At 37.3% G+C, this 19,568-nt stretch overlaps 1 protein-coding gene across 2 annotated transcripts; it reads left to right on the plus strand.

The window, feature by feature from the left end:
- The first annotated feature begins 1,029 nt into the window (after positions 1-1,029).
- Positions 1,030-18,964, plus strand: LOC112397649 (rap guanine nucleotide exchange factor 6-like). 2 transcript variants are annotated; one of them, XM_024741899.1, is made up of 7 exons: positions 1,030-1,215; positions 3,790-3,924; positions 9,012-9,240; positions 10,812-11,018; positions 12,219-12,514; positions 14,592-14,906; positions 15,530-18,964. In XM_024741899.1, the coding sequence occupies exons 1-7, from the start codon at positions 1,068-1,070 to the stop codon at positions 15,553-15,555; spliced, it is 1,356 nt and encodes a 451-aa protein (XP_024597667.1). In that variant the 5' UTR covers positions 1,030-1,067; the 3' UTR covers positions 15,556-18,964. The 2 variants fall into 2 exon arrangements, with proteins under 2 accessions (XP_024597667.1, XP_024597668.1); XM_024741900.1 differs by having other exon boundaries at positions 10,812-11,014; positions 12,215-12,514.
- Positions 18,965-19,568: the final 604 nt, after the last annotated feature.

A 19,568-nucleotide genomic window follows, 5' to 3' on the forward strand; every position in this document is an offset into this window, starting at 1 on the left:
TGGACTATAGTAGTGATTTTATACAGAGGAGGCAGCTTTTTGTTTCTTAAGTCAGAGTTCTTAGTTTTTTGTTTTGTTTTTGTGTTTTGTTTTTTTTGTGGTACACGGGCCTCTCACCGCCGTGACCTCTCCCGTTGCGGAGCACAGGCCCCGGACGCGCAGGCCCAGCGGCCATGGCTCATGGGCCCAGCCGCTCCGCGGCATGTGGGATCCTCCCGGACCGGGGCACGAACCTGTGTCCCCTGCATTGGCAGGCAGACTCCCAACCACTGCGCCACCAGGAAAGCCCAAGAGTTCTTAGTTTTTAATTCTGATGTTCATCTTCAAGTATACTAACCATCTACTTATAAATATCTCTGGTAATCCTATGTGTAGCTGTTGAAATAATTTCACTTACTTATTCAAAAACTACCTGTTAAGCTTCTGTTTTCTATCCATCACTGGACACACAGGGATATAGTAGTGAACAAAGTAAATAGTCCTTACAATCATGTTAGTTATAGCCTTGTGGGGGGAAGAGACATTAATTGATTAATCTCACAGACAATTGTATTGTTACAGTTATCAATGCTGTGAAGGAAGGATACAGGATGCCTTGAGAACATAAAACGGGATCTAATCTAGTAGCTGCAGAGCGTGGATTATTAGGGAAGCTGGATCATGCAGGGTCTAACAGACCTTGTTTTAGGGATTTGTGTCTTTATCCTGAGAGCAGTGGCAAGTCATCTAAAAGTTTGTGTAGGGCATTTGGAGAAGGAAAGTGGCACGATAGGGCTTCCCTGGTGGCACAGTGGTTAAGAATCCGCCTGTCAAAGCAGGGGACACGGGTTCGAGCCCTGGTCCGGGAAGATCCCACATGCCACGGAACAACTAAGCACATGCGCCACAACTACTGAGCCTGTACTCTAGAGCCCTCAAAAAAAAAAAAAATAGGTGGTTTTAATGAGCCGTGTACTATTGTCAGTGGTAATAACCTTGCCTTAAAAAGTGCAGAATTATGTATTTCTTACTCTCTTCTATTAGTGACCAAGAATCTAAGTGAGAAAAGATCAGTCAAGTCATCAGAAATGTCTCCAGTGCCTGTGAGGTCAGCTGGCCAAGCAGCTAAAGCCTATTTGCATCAGCCCCACAGAGTGAGCCAGGTGCTTCAGGTGCCAGCTGTAAATTTGCACCCCATCAGGAAGAAGGGACAAGCAAAAGACCCTGCCACACTGAGTGAGTATTCACAGTTAATATTGCATTCATTTAATTGAGATTTTCAGGCGAGTTAGAATGGAAAATAATTACAAATATAAATGCTTTGGAGATCAGCTATTGTAGTTTGTGTAATATAATCAGTACTCATGAGTCAAAAAATGCTTCATTTTGCCTATAGGTGCCTAATGCTTCATTTTGCTCTATTCAGTGACTGCATGCATATTTTAAATATTGATGTTGGAATTCCTATAATCATATCAGCCAGAAGCGTACAGTAGTATATTTGGGTACCAAGGGCTTACTGCATTTAGTGGTGCATTTACTCAATTATCTAATGCAGATGAAATTGCTGCATCTAAAAATAATGAAATTGCTTCTTTCTAAAAAAGACGGTTTGTTGGTTTTTCATTAATGACCACTTCTGAAAACCTAGCTTGGGGACAAGAAGCAAGTGTAAAATATATAAGTGTAGACCATGCTTTTTTTCCTCTGTTAGGCCATGTAGATGTTGTCCAAATTACTTTCATTTGTTGTTTTAACAGTATCACTATTTTAGCTTTCAAATGGGAAGCTAGATTAGATTTGGTCCCTAACATTATTATTTAGTTCATGCATTATACATAGGACATATTCAGTAGAACTTTGTGAATTTAATTTGATACTGTTTTGAAATCCAAAGTTGAATAAAAAATGCCCTTTCCTTTGCCAGATTTTCAGTCTGGTGTTACAGACATTCACACAAACAGATAACATGTACGTGTTCACTATTATGCCAGGAGCATGTACAGGAGCATGTACATAACATATAAAAGATGTACATAACATATTATGCCAGGAGCATGTACATAACATATAAAAGAACAAAAGAGGGAGAGCTTTTAGGGTAGACGGAAGTAAGATAGTGCTCCAGAGAAGGCCTTTTGGAGATAACACCTAAGCAGTCTTAAAGGTTGATAAGGAAGGAGGTAATTAGGCAAAACTTGCAGAGAAGTTGCTTCAGGCAGAAGAAGAATTTGATATCTACAAGGAGCTACAGGCAGTTTGCTGCCTCTGAGGACAAAGCTGTAGAGTGTTGAGAGACAATAATAATTAATGCTAACACTTATGGAGCACTTACTGAATGCCAGACACGGTTCTAAGTGCTTTACTAACTTTATATATTATGTTCATTTAATCTTCATAATAAACCTAAAGATAGATAATACTCTCATTCTACATAGGAATGTCTAAGTAACTTATACACCACGAGTAAGAGATGGAGCTGGGAGTTGAGCCCAGGTTACCTGGCTCAAAATCCTTACTTTTAACACAGTACTAAACAGTGTCCCAGGATGAAGAGAAGTGAAGTTACAGACATGCCAAAATTATAACATGACATGCTAGAGGAAAGTTGTCAGTGGGTAGCTGTTAAAGCAGTTTGAGCAAGGCAAGATTATGGTCTAGTTTATGTTGGAGGAGGTCTATAGTAGGAAGGGCTGTGAGATTGGAGATAGGGAGCCTTAGTGGAAAGCTGATGTAGCAACGGGAAGTTGCCTAGAGCCTGATCTAGTTTGGTGTCTGTGGAAATGAGTAGAGAATTGGATGCAAAATGGGTGAAGTTGATTTTGTGGTAGGAGTGAGACATGGGACAAGTCTAGCTCTGATTTCTTACTTGGATGTCATCACTTGAGAGGCAGTGTTATTTGTACCAGGTAGCCCTCTTCCCTCTTGCTCTAATATGACTATTATTTATGTGATAAATATATTTATATTAAAATGGCACTTAATTAAGAGTAGTGTTTGTATACTGTGCTTTAAATTTTTTCAGTATCAAAGGGCTGCTTGTTACTATGCTGAGTACTCATCAAAGTTGGGCTTACTTTACTGGTTAAAAACAGTGTCAATACCTCTTTGACATTTTTTCGAGAGGATGTATGTAAAAATACCAGGGTATTTGAAAGCATTGCTAAGTTTGACCTATGCTAAAAAGGACCAGCTATTGGACAAGAGTGATGATAGAACTTTGCAGGAATGTTTCCGGTGGGCTCCATACTATTTTTCTATAAGTTCATGATTCTTTCTGTGGTCTACTTATCTCCTGTAGTGTGAATTTAGTGCTCTTGAAAAGGGCTGGACTGGCAGCGCTGCAGCTTCTGTATACCCACAGCACAGATGCACCACAGGTAGTGACAGTGCCAACATCCCTACACTGCCCCTGCCACATGCCTCGCCCTGACTTGGAGAGGCCACCTCTAGAGGGCAGGGAAGAGTTTCAACCCATGCCTTCTCTATTAAGATTTCCAATAAGTGTGTCAGTTGTGCAGGGTGGGACACTGTACTCAGACTGTTAAATCAATATCCCTATGCCACAAAACAAATAAAAAGCTATTATAATCTGATCTGCGCTGACTGGCTGAATGTGAACAAGTATCCTGGAGGTGAGAATCTCTGTATGCCATTACCCAGTCATTTAGTCCCCGTTTGTCATGTATACATTTCAGTTAACCACACTAGCCATTGTGCGCCATGGCTTTAGTTATATAGTAATTTAGGCAACTGCAGACATTTTAACTGTGAAGTGATACTTATTTGCTTCTTTGATTTTATTTTTAGGTACAAGTTTACCTCAGAAAATTTTAGGAACAACTGAAGAAATAAGTGGTAAGAAACATGCAGAAGACACTATTTCTATGGCATCATCCTTACATTCTAGTCCTCCTGCGTCTCCTCAAGGTTCCCCTCGCAAAGGTAAGATAAAATAGTTCAAGCTAGTTCTTGTTACACCAAACATTACATGGCACATATTTTGCTTTTGGTCTATGGTAATAATAGAAAATGTGAAGAAAAGTGTAACTGGTAATACTTCCTGAATTTTCATGTTTTGGATTGTGTTATTTATATGGTTTTCAGGTGTTAATGCATCATGGAGTTAGGACTCCTGCATTCAAAGTGTGGTCCTTCTTTGGTGGAGGACAAGTATAGATAAGAATGAAGGCAGAACTCACAGTTGTTTTGGTCTGTGCAAATTCTTGATGTTATTCAAATTACCAGTTAATTCAAACAGTTCTATGGAGTATTTTAAAATAAGAATGTCTACAAGAAATTGTTTTTAACCAACTACAAGATTTAGGAAATGAAACAGATATTTAGGATGATACATTCCTTTCTTTAGTAATGGAATGTTACTACCTTTTATAATCAGGATTTATAATAACCTATACAGCACCCTTGTGGATTTTTACATTTATGCTAATGTAGAACCTTTTGAATTAAAAAATCTGAAATTGTTCTTCTCTATTTATCTATGTTTTCCTAATTCAGACTGAAGCTTTTCTTTTTTTGACTAGCCTGGGTAATATGCATATAAGATGCCATTTCATGTCAGCTGCAAATGTAGCATTCTGAATAATGTGTGTGTTTCTTACACTGGCCCTCCACATTCCCCATGTACGCTGGCAAAAAAGACTCCTTAGTCATGGCATTTCACAGATGTAAAAAAGTTACATCCTTGAATAAACACAGTACAGAATGGTACATGGTCAGAGAGAAGACAAGTTAACGAATTCTAGCAGGAAGGAGAAGCTTCCAGAGCTTTCCTCAGTTCCTGTGTTCTAAGTTTCCCTCACTTTTGAAGGTTCTTTTTTATTTTTGCTGACTATGTGACAGCAGAGTGGTACAGTGATGCCAGGCCTTAGTTTGAATCCTGACTCTGTCCCTGGTGATGGCTGTGTTATTACAAGCAACTGATTTATATAAGGTCAGGTCTCCTGTCTATAAGATGGGTTAGGGACCACCTATTTTAGGACCTTATTTAAGGATTAAATGAAATAATATCTGTAACACTTGAGACGTGGTGAGGGTTTAGTGAATCGGAGTTTCTCTTCTTCTTCCCTGCTGCCACTCCAGGGCAGTATAACTCCATTACTGACCCTCTTCACTTAGCTGAGACTGGCTAGAATTTTCATTCAGGTTTTACTAAGAAAAGCTTAGTAAAAATCGAATAGGACATATAAAAGTATACATAACACAGGTTTCCGTTCCTGTTGTATACAGCTCATATATGATTTGGGAAGGCACACAGATATCTTTCATCTCTTTACTATGTATGTATCCTATCCAGAGTACCCTTTATCAGGTCCCAAGGATTGGGGCTGGGAACAGTGCCTATTCACACAGATGGTCCAGATGAACAATGTCCATACGCTCTTAATGCTCTTTCAGGAACATCTTTACACCCTCCAGAGGTCCCATTATAGACAGTTCTCTAACCAAGAAACTTAGTTGAATTGGATTTGGTGTTTTATGGGTCATTGTGACTTGTGGGAAGAGGTGTTAGGAACAGGAATTTCCCCATTGCTCTTATTCCAAACAAATGCATTTTAACCACTGGAATAGAGAAGTCTTTTTTTCAGTATGTGACCAACAGTTGACCATGATGTTTATAGGTTTGTGAGCCTGTCATAGTCATGTTTTGAATCCTTAGAAATCTGACAAAATTCTTTTCTTCAAAACTATTTCTGCTTGTTTCCATAGACAGGTTTTTTGCCAGTGGTCCGTGATTGAACAAAAATGTCATTAAACTAAGAGTATGTTATTAGAATCTGTTTCTAGTTCTTGCTATACTTTGGAATAGTTCTTTGTTTTCTAACAGTTAAGAAGATAAGCCTACGTTCGCAATTTTTAAAAGGAGAATTTAAATAAGAAAGAACTGAAAAAGTGAGACATCAAGAGGCCTTAACCTTTATCTTCCCCAGTGCTTCAGGCAGGCAACTTCTCTGCCTTGTAGAGAAAATAGGATCAGAAATTGTGCTTTATAAATACATCTATTGTATATACTATTTATATGTCCTATCTGATTTTTGCTAAGCTTTTTCTTAGTAGAATCTACCTGAAAATTCTAGACATAATTACTTTGAGAAATAATTCTGGTTATTTGCTACTCTTATCATATTTTGGCTTATGATTTTACCAGCTTGGGTTACTTTCAGCAATTTTTTATTACCAGCTTACTCTGATCAAGGTAACCTTTCTCCTGTGTTCTGTCTTATTTATGCTATATAGTAGAGTCTCCATGCATTAAAAAATATGTTGCTAGATTTCAATTTTTCAGATATTGTCAAGATGTTAGAATTTTTTAATAGTGAAATGTTATAAAACCAGGCTAATTGTGATTCATTGGAAAGAATTAATTGACCATGACAGGGTTTTTGCATCTCTCCCTCCAGTTGGCAGTATCATATCTGATCACAGCATCCTGCTGCGCCTCTCAGGGTCTTCCTCATCCCCTCCCCGTGAGTCCAGCACCAAGATCAGTGGCCACAGCTGCCCCGGAATAGGTGGGGTTTACTTGCAAAAGAAAATCCAACAGATTACCAGGAGCACAGCCAAAAGAACAGACAGGACCGAGAAGGCCACTGAGGAGAATAGAGACAGGACAAGTTGTGAGACCACAGCCAGAAAAAGAATGACATCCCCGTTTAGAAGATTTAGGGAAAGAACTCTTTCAAGGGAGAGACTAGCCAACAGCAAAAAAGAGGACGCAGATCTCAATCAAGCTACAGAAAGCTGTGAGAAAGTGAAGGATGTTGGAAGCAACATCAAAGATGAGAAAGGGAATGACATCTTCAATTCAAATAGCCGAGGCAACAGTAACACTTTAAACTGCTTCTATACGCGATTCAAGTCTAAAAGGAGAAAGACACTCTGATGAAGTTCCTTACTTTATTTTAGTGTGAAATTTGTTTTCATTTATTAATGTAAATGTAGCTTAAATTAAGTCATTTGTCAAATAAGGCTCAGATAGACAACTTACTAAAATACTATTTATGAGCATTTTATGATTAGTGTTACAGGTCCTCCAACAACAAAATCATATCCGTTTAAAGTGCCTTATTTGTACATATGTTATTTTGCTAATGTTAGTAAACTTAATACTCTTGTTTTCTGTAGTTGGCTTTATTTCCTGCTGGTAGCAGTTGGGTCTGTGAGTGCAATAAGTAGAGGAGGCTTTTTAGGAACCAGTGTTTACTTTTACATTAAATCCCCCAGTAACAATCTGATCAGAACCTTTGCCTTAGATAATTGTGTTGCTATCTTACTATTGCAACTACTTTACAAGCTAAAGTGAAATGTTTGGAAGGCAAGAAACTGTATCTTGTCCACATAAACTTTTTTATATTATCCACTTTTCATATATACTCTGATCAGAGGAGGGAGGAGATAGTCTAGCAGGTTCAAAAACATCTGGGAAACTTGTTAAAAACTTACTGTGTCCCACTGCAGACCTTGTAAGTTTGAATTGCCAGAAATAGGCCCAAGAATGTGTATTTTAATAAGCCTTCCAGGTGATTCTTAGAGTTAATTATATTTGACAAGTACTGATCTAACAGACGTAAGAATGAAATTATTTTTAAAACAGTAAAGCAAGTCTATCCCCCAGTATAAAAGAACAATGACTTTTTCTTTTGAGGAGGAATTTTTGAATTTTTTTTAGTTTATTTACCACATCCATTTTCTTGGTCCTCTTGAAAATTGACCGATCACTTCATGAAGGGCACTGAGAAATAGCAGTGATCCCAAGATCAGAGAACTGGGGTAGGAGTCAAGAGACTGACTTTCCTTGGCTTGTCCTGTGCCTGGCACAAAAGCCAAATGCAGATCACACATTTTCTGAGTCTTAATTTTTGTTTTTGAAATAGTTAATGACACTAATTAATAAAGTTATTATTCAACAGTTTTTTTGTAATAACTTGAGCTATATGTGAGTCTAAAGCCTATAGTTCTTCTTGAGATTTCTAGGAATGGACCCAAAGGTCATGCACCTAATCAACCTCATTCTTCTCTCAGTGAACAAGAAGATAATTGTTTACTTCTTTGAGACCTACTCCTTGCTGGGATTACTACAGCATTTTCTTTATTTCTCAACAAAAGAAGTTTGGTTACTTTTCTAACAGTTACCCAAACAGACGATTGTGTACATTAACTATCATGCTGCAGATTTGTTTTTGGAACCTTCCACCTTACTCCATCTCCACCCCTTCATTCCAGAGAATGCTAAAGAAAATCTCTCTAGCTATATCTGCTGTGCAGTAAGTCATAGAGCAATTTAAAACAGGTAGATGCTGGGTTTTTTCATGTTACATTCTTGTAAATCTGTCAGTTCAGCTGTTTAATGTAATGTTCTGCTAAATTGGTGAAGAAAAAGGAAACTAGGTATAAGAGTAAGTCCAAATCTAAAACAATTTATTTGAAAATACTAAAACAATGGCTTTTAACTTGAGGCAAGACTTCTTAGGTGACAGAAGCAAAATATCTAGGGTATATGCAGTTTGAAAAAACAAAAATAAAATTCTTTCCCTTGAGTCCTGACTCCCCTTACATACCCCTGCCTCGAGGTGGTGTTTTGGACACTCAGGTCAGGCCTTGAAATATTTATATTAATCAAAGGGGAGGGGACATAGGGTTAAAAAGAAGTTGAGAAGTTCAAGTTTAATGTTTTGTAATATATTTAATGCCTCTTGTTTTATTAAATGCTTGTAGCTATGTGAGAGCCTGGGGCAGATTTACCTTTGAACTAGTTTTCTCAGTAATACTGGGTTTTGACTTTCTATTTCTTGAATTTGGAATTAGATTGGTGCCGTGTGGGTAGGTAGGTGAATGGATATGTAAAGGAACATGTACAGAAAATCGGCACCATTACGTCTACATAGATGGAAATTGACATTGATACTCACTTTATGTTTTGTTCTTTTTATATTTTTCTTTGTCCTCTCCCTGACCCTCCCCACTCCCATTCCTTTGTTTTGTAGTTTGATCAGTTGTCTTCTCTCATTCAGGTTATACACTTATACCATCAGCTAAATCTGACAACTTGTCTGACTCCAGCCATAGTGAGATTTCTTCACGGTCCAGCATTGTGAGCAATTGCTCTGTTGACTCCATGTCTGCAGCTCTACAGGATGAACGGTGTTCCTCCCAGGCTGTGGCAGTCCCTGAATCCACTGGAGCATTTGAAAAGACAGAGCACTCCTCAGGGATAGGAGACCATAGTCAGCCTGGCCCTGGGTAAACATCCTTGCCTGTGTTCACATCACAAAACCCAAGCCGAGTGGCCACTGCAAGCAGTGCTCCCTAATTTGAACGTAAAACCACCCCCACCAAAGGAGTAGTTGAAAGAACAGGAGAACCAAGCATGTATTCTCTATACTGAATGTGCAAATAAGTACAATTTTGAAAGATATATGGGTGCTCATTTTTTAAGTGTTACTGGATTCAAGTAACTTACATCATGTATCTTTTCGATCAATAAGAACTCAAAGTGAAGATGCTATTGGTAGGTGGGAAGTAGTTCTTGCATTCTAGCTATAAGGTTAGAGATTGCTCAAAAAGAGTGTGTAATGGGAAGTACCCTCAGTGCTATACACGTTGTAGACAGATTGGGAGAGTAGGACTAGTCCTTGATCCTTACTCTCTCAAAGTATGATTTGGAGAATAAGAATTATCAGATAGCAAAAAGTCAATTAAAAAAAAAGTTAACTCTAAATTTCTATTTAGAATCAGACAAAATGGAAATCTTCAGAAAGCACTGAGAAAGTTGATTCTAAACTGATACTGTTAAATCTGGTACACTTTAATATGAAATATTTAAGATATAGTGAAGTATTATCACCATACTTGTAAGTGTTTCTAAACTATGGTTCTCTAGACCAGGAGTCAACAAACTTTTTCTGTAAAAGTTAGTAAATATTGTAGGCATAGCTGGCTGTAAGCTCTCTGTTGCAATTGCTCAGCCCTGCTATTGTTGCATCAAAACAGCCTTAGACAATTTGTAAACAAATGGGCATGCTGTGTCCCAATAAAACTTTATTTACAAAAACAGGTAGCGGGCTGGATTTGCCCTTGGGCTCTAGTTTGCTGATCCCTGCTCTATATGCTCTGTACTATAAATCAGGGAGTCACAAACCTTTTGGGGGGTGGGCAGGTAAAGGCCCATTTAAAGGAGTACATATTTTAGGCTTTGCAGGCTGTATGTGGTCTCTGTCTCAAAATCTTTGGAGTATTTTGTTCCATTTTGTTTAAACCCTTTAAAACGTAAAAACCAAGACCATAAAAAAACAGGCTGTTCGCTTGATTTGGTCCATGAAACTAAGTTTGAGAACCCTTGCTATAAATGATAGAATTCATTTAATAGTAGGTAATTGAGGAAGTTGCTGTTTCCTTGGTACCTCAGAGACACTGAAAAATAAAACATGGTTTCTGTAATTGAGGATTCTTAATTCTGTGTGCATGGAGAGAATCTAATGTTGCATTATGTTGACCAAGAATGAAAATGTATACTTAATTTTATTCATTTCAAACCTCATCCTTTATAATAATTCAAGAAAAATTCTGAGGAAGGCTTTTAAGTATTTTAGTTTCTTCAGTGTATGTTTCGAGCTAAGTATTAACATTAATGCCAGTACAAGTTTAGTGATGATTGATTACAATGTCATTTTTTTCCAGAAGGTTATGTTGGCATTAAACACTTGTGATGCATGTTCTATAGTCTCTTGTAGGCAGTAATACTTGCAATGGACTGAAGAAATTGTTTCCATTAAGCCAGTAAATTACTTTTAATTGTGTATCTCCAATTTTAGGTGGACACTCTCAAAGCCATCACTAATCAAGAATTTAGCTGTCTCATCTTCTGTGAGCAATGATGAGATTTCTCACGAACATATTATTATAGAAGCAGCTGATAGTGGTCGTGGAAGTTGGACTTCCTGTTCAAGCAGCTCCCATGACAACTTCCAAAGCCTTCCAAACCCAAAAGGCTGGGATTTTTTGAACTCTTATCGATATACCCATTTGGACATATAGTGAAGTATTATCACCATACTTGTGTTTCTAAACTATGGTTCTCTAGACCAGGAGTCAACAAACTTTTTCTGTAAAAGTTAGTAAATATTGTAGGCATAGCTGGCTGTAAGCTCTCTGTTGCAATTGCTCAGCCCTGCTATTGTTGCATCAAAACAGCCTTAGACAATTTGTAAACAAATGGGCATGCTGTGTCCCAATAAAACTTTATTTACAAAAACAGGTAGCGGGCTGGATTTGCCCTTGGGCTCTAGTTTGCTGATCCCTGCTCTATATGCTCTGTACTATAAATCAGGGAGTCACAAACCTTTTGGGGGGTGGGCAGGTAAAGGCCCATTTAAAGGAGTACATATTTTAGGCTTTGCAGGCTGTATGTGGTCTCTGTCTCAAAATCTTTGGAGTATTTTGTTCCATTTTGTTTAAACCCTTTAAAACGTAAAAACCAAGACCATAAAAAAACAGGCTGTTCGCTTGATTTGGTCCATGAAACTAAGTTTGAGAACCCTTGCTATAAATGATAGAATTCATTTAATAGTAGGTAATTGAGGAAGTTGCTGTTTCCTTGGTACCTCAGAGACACTGAAAAATAAAACATGGTTTCTGTAATTGAGGATTCTTAATTCTGTGTGCATGGAGAGAATCTAATGTTGCATTATGTTGACCAAGAATGAAAATGTATACTTAATTTTATTCATTTCAAACCTCATCCTTTATAATAATTCAAGAAAAATTCTGAGGAAGGCTTTTAAGTATTTTAGTTTCTTCAGTGTATGTTTCGAGCTAAGTATTAACATTAATGCCAGTACAAGTTTAGTGATGATTGATTACAATGTCATTTTTTTCCAGAAGGTTATGTTGGCATTAAACACTTGTGATGCATGTTCTATAGTCTCTTGTAGGCAGTAATACTTGCAATGGACTGAAGAAATTGTTTCCATTAAGCCAGTAAATTACTTTTAATTGTGTATCTCCAATTTTAGGTGGACACTCTCAAAGCCATCACTAATCAAGAATTTAGCTGTCTCATCTTCTGTGAGCAATGATGAGATTTCTCACGAACATATTATTATAGAAGCAGCTGATAGTGGTCGTGGAAGTTGGACTTCCTGTTCAAGCAGCTCCCATGACAACTTCCAAAGCCTTCCAAACCCAAAAGGCTGGGATTTTTTGAACTCTTATCGATATACCCATTTGGATGGTCCCATAGCTGAAGTTGAACCCACTGACTGTGAGCCCTGTACCTGTCCTAAAGGCTGCTCTCGAACTTGTGGTCAGTGTAAAGGGAGCCTAGAGACTAATCAGATGAGGCAGAGTTGGGCTTCCTCTAGTTCTCTGTCTGATACATACGAACCAAACTATGGGACAGTTAAACGGAGAGTGTTGGAGAGCACCCCAGCTGAGTCATCTGAAGGCTTGGACCACAAGGACGGCATCGACCCCGTTTATAAAACTGTTACTTCGAGTACAGAAAAGGGCTTGATTGGTAAGTTGTGTGTTCTTTGTCATATCTGTGGCATTTAGAATTTAAGTGGTAAAGTGACCTTGGCCCAGAATTTTATTCTTGGGAAATTCCCTTCTCTAATCTCTCTTTCCTCCCTCCACATGCAAATTATTTTCAAAAAGTTCATGATTTCTCAAGAGCTTTGGGGCAGATATTCAAGCCATTTGAAATGAAAAAGCTGACATGCAGGAAGTTAATAAGGGGGACAGGTTTATATGTCTTGTTTTGCTTTTGAGATCTTTTTGGTTTTATTAAGAAAATATTATTGCATTACTGTGCAGTAGTAATAAAGGGATTATTCTCTTTGCCACCTCATAAATTGTTTGGACCCTAGTTGCTTTTTGCATACATGGTAGAAACTTTGAATCTGATACTACTTTTAGGTAGTACAAGTGGTGGAAAAAGTGTGATAAAGAAGTCCAAAATAGGGACTTCCCTGGCAGTCCACTGGTTAAGACTCTGCGCTTCCACTGCAGGGGGGGCATGGGTTTGATCCCTGGTCAGGGAACTAAGATCCCACATGCTACGTGGGGGAAAAAAAAAAGACCCAAACATTTTTCATTATACCCTCCTAGCACATATCATGGGTGTGCCAGCTTCTGTTTGTGGATTCCGTTCTAACCATGCACAGCTTTCTTGGTGTATTCTTTTAGTATTTGGCTGTCAGATACATTTTTTTCCTTATTCTTGAGTTTATGTAAGTACTTAGATATAATAGCACCTGTGGTTTTTTTTCATGTGGAGTGACTGTACTTTGAGTCAGTATTATCATAATCAACTCTTTATACTATATTCGTGATGTCAATTTAAACTACTAAACATATGAAAGACACGTGCTTTTTTTAGCATATTTTTTACTTGTCAAATTTCATTATAGGTTGGATTTTTTAGTTCATTTTTTTCCAAGGATGTTTTATTAAAGCCTTTTAGGTAACTGTTATATGGATATACAAGCACGTGTGTGCAAGGGTGTAAAATCTTTCTCTTCTTATCCATTTGGGAAAATAGATTAAAAAAATTTTTTTTTTGTTCATTTCTAGATGACTCTGGGCAAATCACTTAACATTCTTCATTCTTGTCTTCTTTTCACAACCTCTCCACCCCCTCCCCACTCCATTCTCCTCAGATGGGAATGGAAATCCTTTCTGACCTTGATACTACATGCAGATTTTACTGGTAGAGTTGTAGAAATTTCAATATGGGCAAACTTGATTCTCTAAGGGGAGAATTTAATGATCCTTTTAAATTTATTCTTCTTGTATATAGATAGTGTTTGTATTTTAAAAGTTACTTACATGATCAAGATACTCAGAGCCATTTGTCCTGTGAGTCTTGTGGATTGGTCTTAATTTCATGGAACTTCCTTTTTAACTTATTTCTGATGTTTTTTTGAAGCTTTGCCTTAGACCCAGGGTGTACAAACTTAGGGCAAAAGATTCTAAGTCACCATTATTTTTAATGTCCACTGAAAATCAGAGAAACTTAATTTAAGATGGATTTCCTAAAATTATGGCTTTTCTTCTCACTTAATTACAGAGCAGAGGTTAGGAATAAGGTCCTTGAAGGAATTAGTTCCCCTTTAAAGTTGTTTATATGCCAGCACTGATGTGAAATAGCCCTTAAGTAGAGGGCCTAAATGTCATTTCTATGAAAATCCCCCCATTTAATAGAGTATAGATGTTCAGGGTGAATTCTTAAATGTCTCTGACTCATTCAACTTTGGGGCTGGTATTCCTTGAGGAATTTGTCACACACTTCTGTGATTTGTGGTCTGACCTATGAAAGGAGGAAGCTTGTCATCAATGTCATCTCCTTCAACTGTCTCATTCTATTTAATGTTTGTAAAACCCAATGTAATTTATGTATTTTAAAAACAAGTTTAAATATCAAGTTTATTAAGCTTATTAAAAGTGTTTTTAACCTGCTGCCATTGTGTTCAAATATATTCACTGTGTCCCTTTTTAAGTTCTATTTTGTCATTGTAATAAGTTTCAGTATGTTTTTTTTTTCATTTCTTATATTTTTCATTAACATTTCCATTGCTTATTTTTCATGCCAGTGTACTGTGTCACCTCACCCAAGAAGGAGGATAGGTATAGGGAGCCACCTCCCACTCCTCCAGGATACATGGGGATTTCTTTAGCAGACCTAAAGGAAGGACCCCACCTACACCTAAAACCTCCAGATTATAGTGTGGCAGTGCAGAGGTCAAAGATGATGCATAACAGCCTCTCTAGACTGCCACCAGCTTCTCTCAGTAGCAACCCTGTGGCCTGTGTTCCATCGAAGATCGTAACTCAGCCTCAGAGGCATAATTTGCAGCCATCCCATCCTAAACTAGCAGATGTGACTGACGCAGATAGCGAAGCAGATGGTATGTTGACAAACTACCTTAATGGCTCTTAAATGAATTGCTAAACACATTGAATGGTCTTTGCTCTGGTATTTCACATAATCAGAAATGTTTTCTTTAACTGCTTTAGAAATCTCTTAAAAAAGAAATGACTAAATACGATGGTGTGTTTTTTGTAATTGGAGAGGGCAACCTGATTGTATTTAATAGCAGCTCAGCGTAAAAGGATAATTTTAAGAGGAGGCACTTGACATTGGTAGAGTTGTGTTTTACACTAATGCACGGACACTTGAAACTCCAAGTATCAAAATGTCAAATTATCTGAAATCATGCTGTTTGATAGAGTTCCTCTTATTAGCAGAACTCATGACCAACTTTGCAATTTTGGCAATAAATGAATTTTATCCTTCTAAACAATCTAGTAATGAAGTGGTTAAAAAGCAGTTCTGAATTCCAGTTGATAGTCAGCCTTCATTGTGATCAGAACTCAAAAATGTCATTACAATAAAATCTGGCCTTTGATGGGATATTTGAGAGGATTTCTTTGTTGAAATTGACTAATTTTTTAAACAGATAACTAGATTGTTAGTTGATCTTCATTAATATGCTGACCTACCACTTAACTGTGTTTCTTTTATTTTCAGAAAATGAACAGGTTTCAGCAGTGTAGCCTTTGGATTGACCTGATTGAAGTCTACTGAAAGTCACGGAGGAAGGAGTGGGCAGAACCAACTCACAATTCTGCAGGCTGTTGCCAACAAATAGCTCGCTGCTCCTGCTGCTAACCCAGAGGTTTTAATCCCTGTACTCTGAGCAATGAGATAGCCCTGAATCATGCTTCCTTTCATTTAATCCCTGCAGATGCATAGTTTCCTTAGCTATGGATGTTGTGCCTGGATACCAGTCTTCGCTTTGCACACCAGACCTGCCTTGGGACCACAGTTACTAGAACAAATTCAAACTCGAGTCCTCCCCATATATATCACTATAGATTTTCCTTTAACATGTTATTTTTAAGATAGTAGTAGTGGTAGTATTTTCAAGCCATAGCTTGGTTAACAGACAAATTCAGAATGTCTGCCAATACCAAGGATATTTTTATGTATTTGAAAAGTAACTTATTATTTGAAGTTTTGTGGTTTTGTTTGTATTTGGGAGCTCTTGTTAATTGATGTTCATGTTTGAGGCCATAAAACTGTCTCTGATCTGACCAAACTGAAGCCATCTTTACAGGATGATATGTTTGATCTATACAGAGATGTAACCATCTATAGCACCAACAAAACGTAGGGTCTCAGTTTGAGTGGAACAGGAATCCCTTTGCTGTTGAGGTGTTAGGAAGGAGAATACTGCCATCTGCTGGTCAGGATTTGGAAAGCCAAATGAAGCTACCACAGGGTCCTAGCAGTCTCTTGGGAAAAGGAAGGGGTATGATGGGGTGTGTAGCAACCCTAATTTCCAAAGAATGAAATGTTTATCTTACATAACATGTATACCAACTGAAGTGAAAGTCATTCTCTGTCTAACTGTAGCTATAAGTATAAATCCAGTAAATAGAGAATGAGTTCTAGACAGTTCTACTCTGTAGAAACCCATACCTAAAATTTTTCACAACTCAAATATGGAGTTTTTTTAAAGGACATGTTATCTTTGGCGGTATAGTCATGAAGATCAATTTAACTTTATGCGGTGTTCTGCAGCACCCACCACCCAACCCCCATCTTACAGCACAAGGCTGTTTTTAATCTTCATAAACCCTGCAGCTCCCAGTTGCCTGCAGGTAAAGCTCATTAGCACACCAAGGTCTATAATTGGTTGAAAATTTTGTGGGGGAAAGAGGAGCTAGAATTATGGAAGTGATTATTTCTTGGTTTTCACTTTAGGCCTTGAGAGGAAGGAGACATATATATTTAACAGCCTGTTGGGCGTGGCACTCTTAAGTATTTAATTAAAATTTCATTAACTATTTACTGGATGAGGTAAACTTTCCGTATTTAAAAAAGATTAAGTATGATGTTTTCTACATCTTAAGTTTAAATTTTTTCATTTGTTTTTTAGTGTAAAGGCAAGTGAAAGGCTAATAAACTTCTGTGACTACCAAAAAAAAAAAAGCCAAAGCTATTAATGTGTACTACCCAAATCAACTTGGAGCCAAAAATAGGTTTACTTTTGAATGGTTATCCGTATGTGAATTTATAGGATTTAGTTGGCTTATTACTTCCTTTTGAAAAGTTCTCATTTTTTCCTAGCTCTCTCTTCCTTCTCTCTATCATCCTCCTATTTCCTTCATTTTAAAATCATAAATCAGTGCCAACTGGTAAATGGCAGTAGTCCATCTTTTCTATCAAAATGATAATTTCTTCATTTTAGGAAAAATAGCATGTCTGAAAAATTCCCATGGGCAAAAAACTGTAAATACGAAACTTAAGCCTTAGAAATTAACCCCAGGTATGTTAGAATGAGGCTAGTTGGCTCCATAGCTTTCTTGGCCCATTGAAATGGAAAGTAACCTGGATCAAAAATCCTGGTTTGAAAGTCACACTGTAAAGGTTTGATCTATAAACAGTGGTCCTGTGATCATAAATTTTTCTTTCACTGATTTAGACAATATTATTTTCATGTCCAGAGCAAAACAAAGTGAAAGATATTTTTGCTACAACCATCTTTTTATCCAGTTTGGGTATTTATTCTCACCATTTTATATCCACTCCCCGGAAAAATGTGCTGTTTGCACAGTATCTGTTTTTTTAGCAGGTCTTTCAAACCAGATGGGAGCCTTCTCCATCGTTGTCCTCAATGTTGTGGATAATATCTTGCACAGAGAGTCAGAGGCTTGTGGTTTTGGACTTGCATCTTGTAGCTGCCTTTGTTTCCTGTAGCTTGAAATGTGAGTGTTTGGATCAGCTGATCACATTGATCAAGAACTAAAGCCAAATGCTTTCTAGTTTGATATATATCCCTTAAAAAATCGTGGCGTTTTGATCTTTATATTCTAATTTACGGTACATTCCTGCCTTCTCTTAGTTTGTCACGTGACTAGAACAAGAGAAGCCTTAACCTATACTTGCTCCAATTCAAAATGGCCGTTTGTTTTTATTTTATAAATTTATAAGTATACTGAAGAGATCTATGCCCTCATTGTACCACAACTCTGAATCTGCCAGGGCTATTGAAGCGGTAAATCCTCACTGCAAACTTTTGCCAAATAATAAGTTTCAACAAAAAAATCTCTGCATAATGAAAGATTTGGAGAATTAGTAAATCCAGTATATACTTCCATAAAGGTTTATTGTAATTTAATAGAGTCTTACTTTCTCCAAATGGTTACTTGCAGTATGATATTTGGGGAGAAAAAGCCTTTAAATGGTTTTTCATGAGGGTGATGTCACGTTGTCGTCATCTGCATAACCACCTTGAGAATCTCTCCTAGGCTTGAAATGTGACAGTAATCATGGAGATATCCAAGAAAAATTCTAATTTTTATAAAGTGTTTTCTCCCCTTTAAAAAGAAGGGGAGAAAGAGTTTCCTTGTATATTTAAGACTCTGATTATTATTTTGATACATACGTTTCTAAAAAATGTGATATTAAAGTAGATGTATCCCTTTAGTATTACCGTAAATGTGATATAGCAAAGGGATAAATCTTCAAACCGTGTCACGGTACATTTTCAAATTTAAACTTGAACCCCAGTTCATCTTTAATTTCTGTTGTGCTTTTTTAAGGCTTCTTTACTTTTGATACACAGAATACAGTTGTACTTAACCTTTTAAAATTGAAACGTGAGCTGATCAGCAAAGGACAAAAACAAAACTGCACAGTCATAATAATCAAATAGCAATTATACTGCACAATTCAGTGATTGTAAAGTGTCCTGTAGCAAGCAATGTTTGTCTCCTATTTTTTGATACCTCTTAAACTTATGTCTTTTAGAAAGACAGTGCCTCTGTATGCTTTTTGTATTTTTATTGAATGTAAATATTTGTTATATTTTTGGTTAAGAGAATGTAAAAGTACCATTTACTATTACCATATCTACTAATACATTGGTGGAATCAATAAAGAATCTAATTAACCTTCTCTGCACTTTATGGTTAATGTATGGGAGCAGGTTATATACTCAGTCATTCAAGAGGACCAGTCTGGGACCTGCACTGGTGTGAAGGCATTTTTTGTTTTAAGTCTCCAGAAAAATTGGAATTGTCCAATTATGGTTGACATTATCGTATCTGTGAAACACCTAGCTATTGTTTTGTTTAGTTTTTTAAAAGTGTATTCGACTACAAACCAAGTTTAACAGTGGCTTAAACCCTATTGGATTGTTTTTCTTTTATAACAGAAAAGTCTACTGGCAGACTGTTTAGGGCTGGTACGGGGATTCTACAGTTCTGTTGCGGTCTCATGGATTCTGACGTTTACACCTGAGGGCATCACCGCAGTGCTTCAAGAAGGAAGGGTTTGCAGGAAAGGTGCAAATATGTAGCCCTTTTATTAGCAAGACAACAGCTTTTCTAGAACTCCACTTGCATAATTCTGCTTACCTCCCACTAGTCAAAACTGTCACATGACCAGTGGCTGCAAGGAAACCTGGGAAATGAACTTTTTTAGCTGAGCAGTGGATGGCTCCAAATAAAAGTGGTATTCTTTTCAGTGAAGAAGGAAAGAATGGATATTGAATGGGCAG

The sequence above is a fragment of the Neophocaena asiaeorientalis genome, unplaced genomic scaffold, assembly GCF_003031525.2.
Source record: "Neophocaena asiaeorientalis asiaeorientalis breed wild unplaced genomic scaffold, Neophocaena_asiaeorientalis_V1.1 scaffold387, whole genome shotgun sequence".
In the NCBI taxonomy this organism is placed as follows: domain Eukaryota; kingdom Metazoa; phylum Chordata; class Mammalia; order Artiodactyla; family Phocoenidae; genus Neophocaena; species Neophocaena asiaeorientalis.

What these genes read in the sequence shown, in the direction of transcription:
- LOC112397649 (XM_024741899.1), top strand. Translation starts at nt 1,068, where the DNA reads ATGTCTCCAGTGCCTGTGAGGTCAGCTGGCCAAGCAGCTAAAGCCTAT. An exon ending in CATAGTCAGCCTGGCCCTGG is followed by an intron (nt 9,241 to 10,811) that starts GTAAACATCCTT and finishes CTCCAATTTTAG; the next exon opens with GTGGACACTCTCAAAGCCAT. An exon ending in CGCAGATAGCGAAGCAGATG is followed by an intron (nt 14,907 to 15,529) that starts GTATGTTGACAA and finishes TTTTATTTTCAG; the next exon opens with AAAATGAACAGGTTTCAGCA.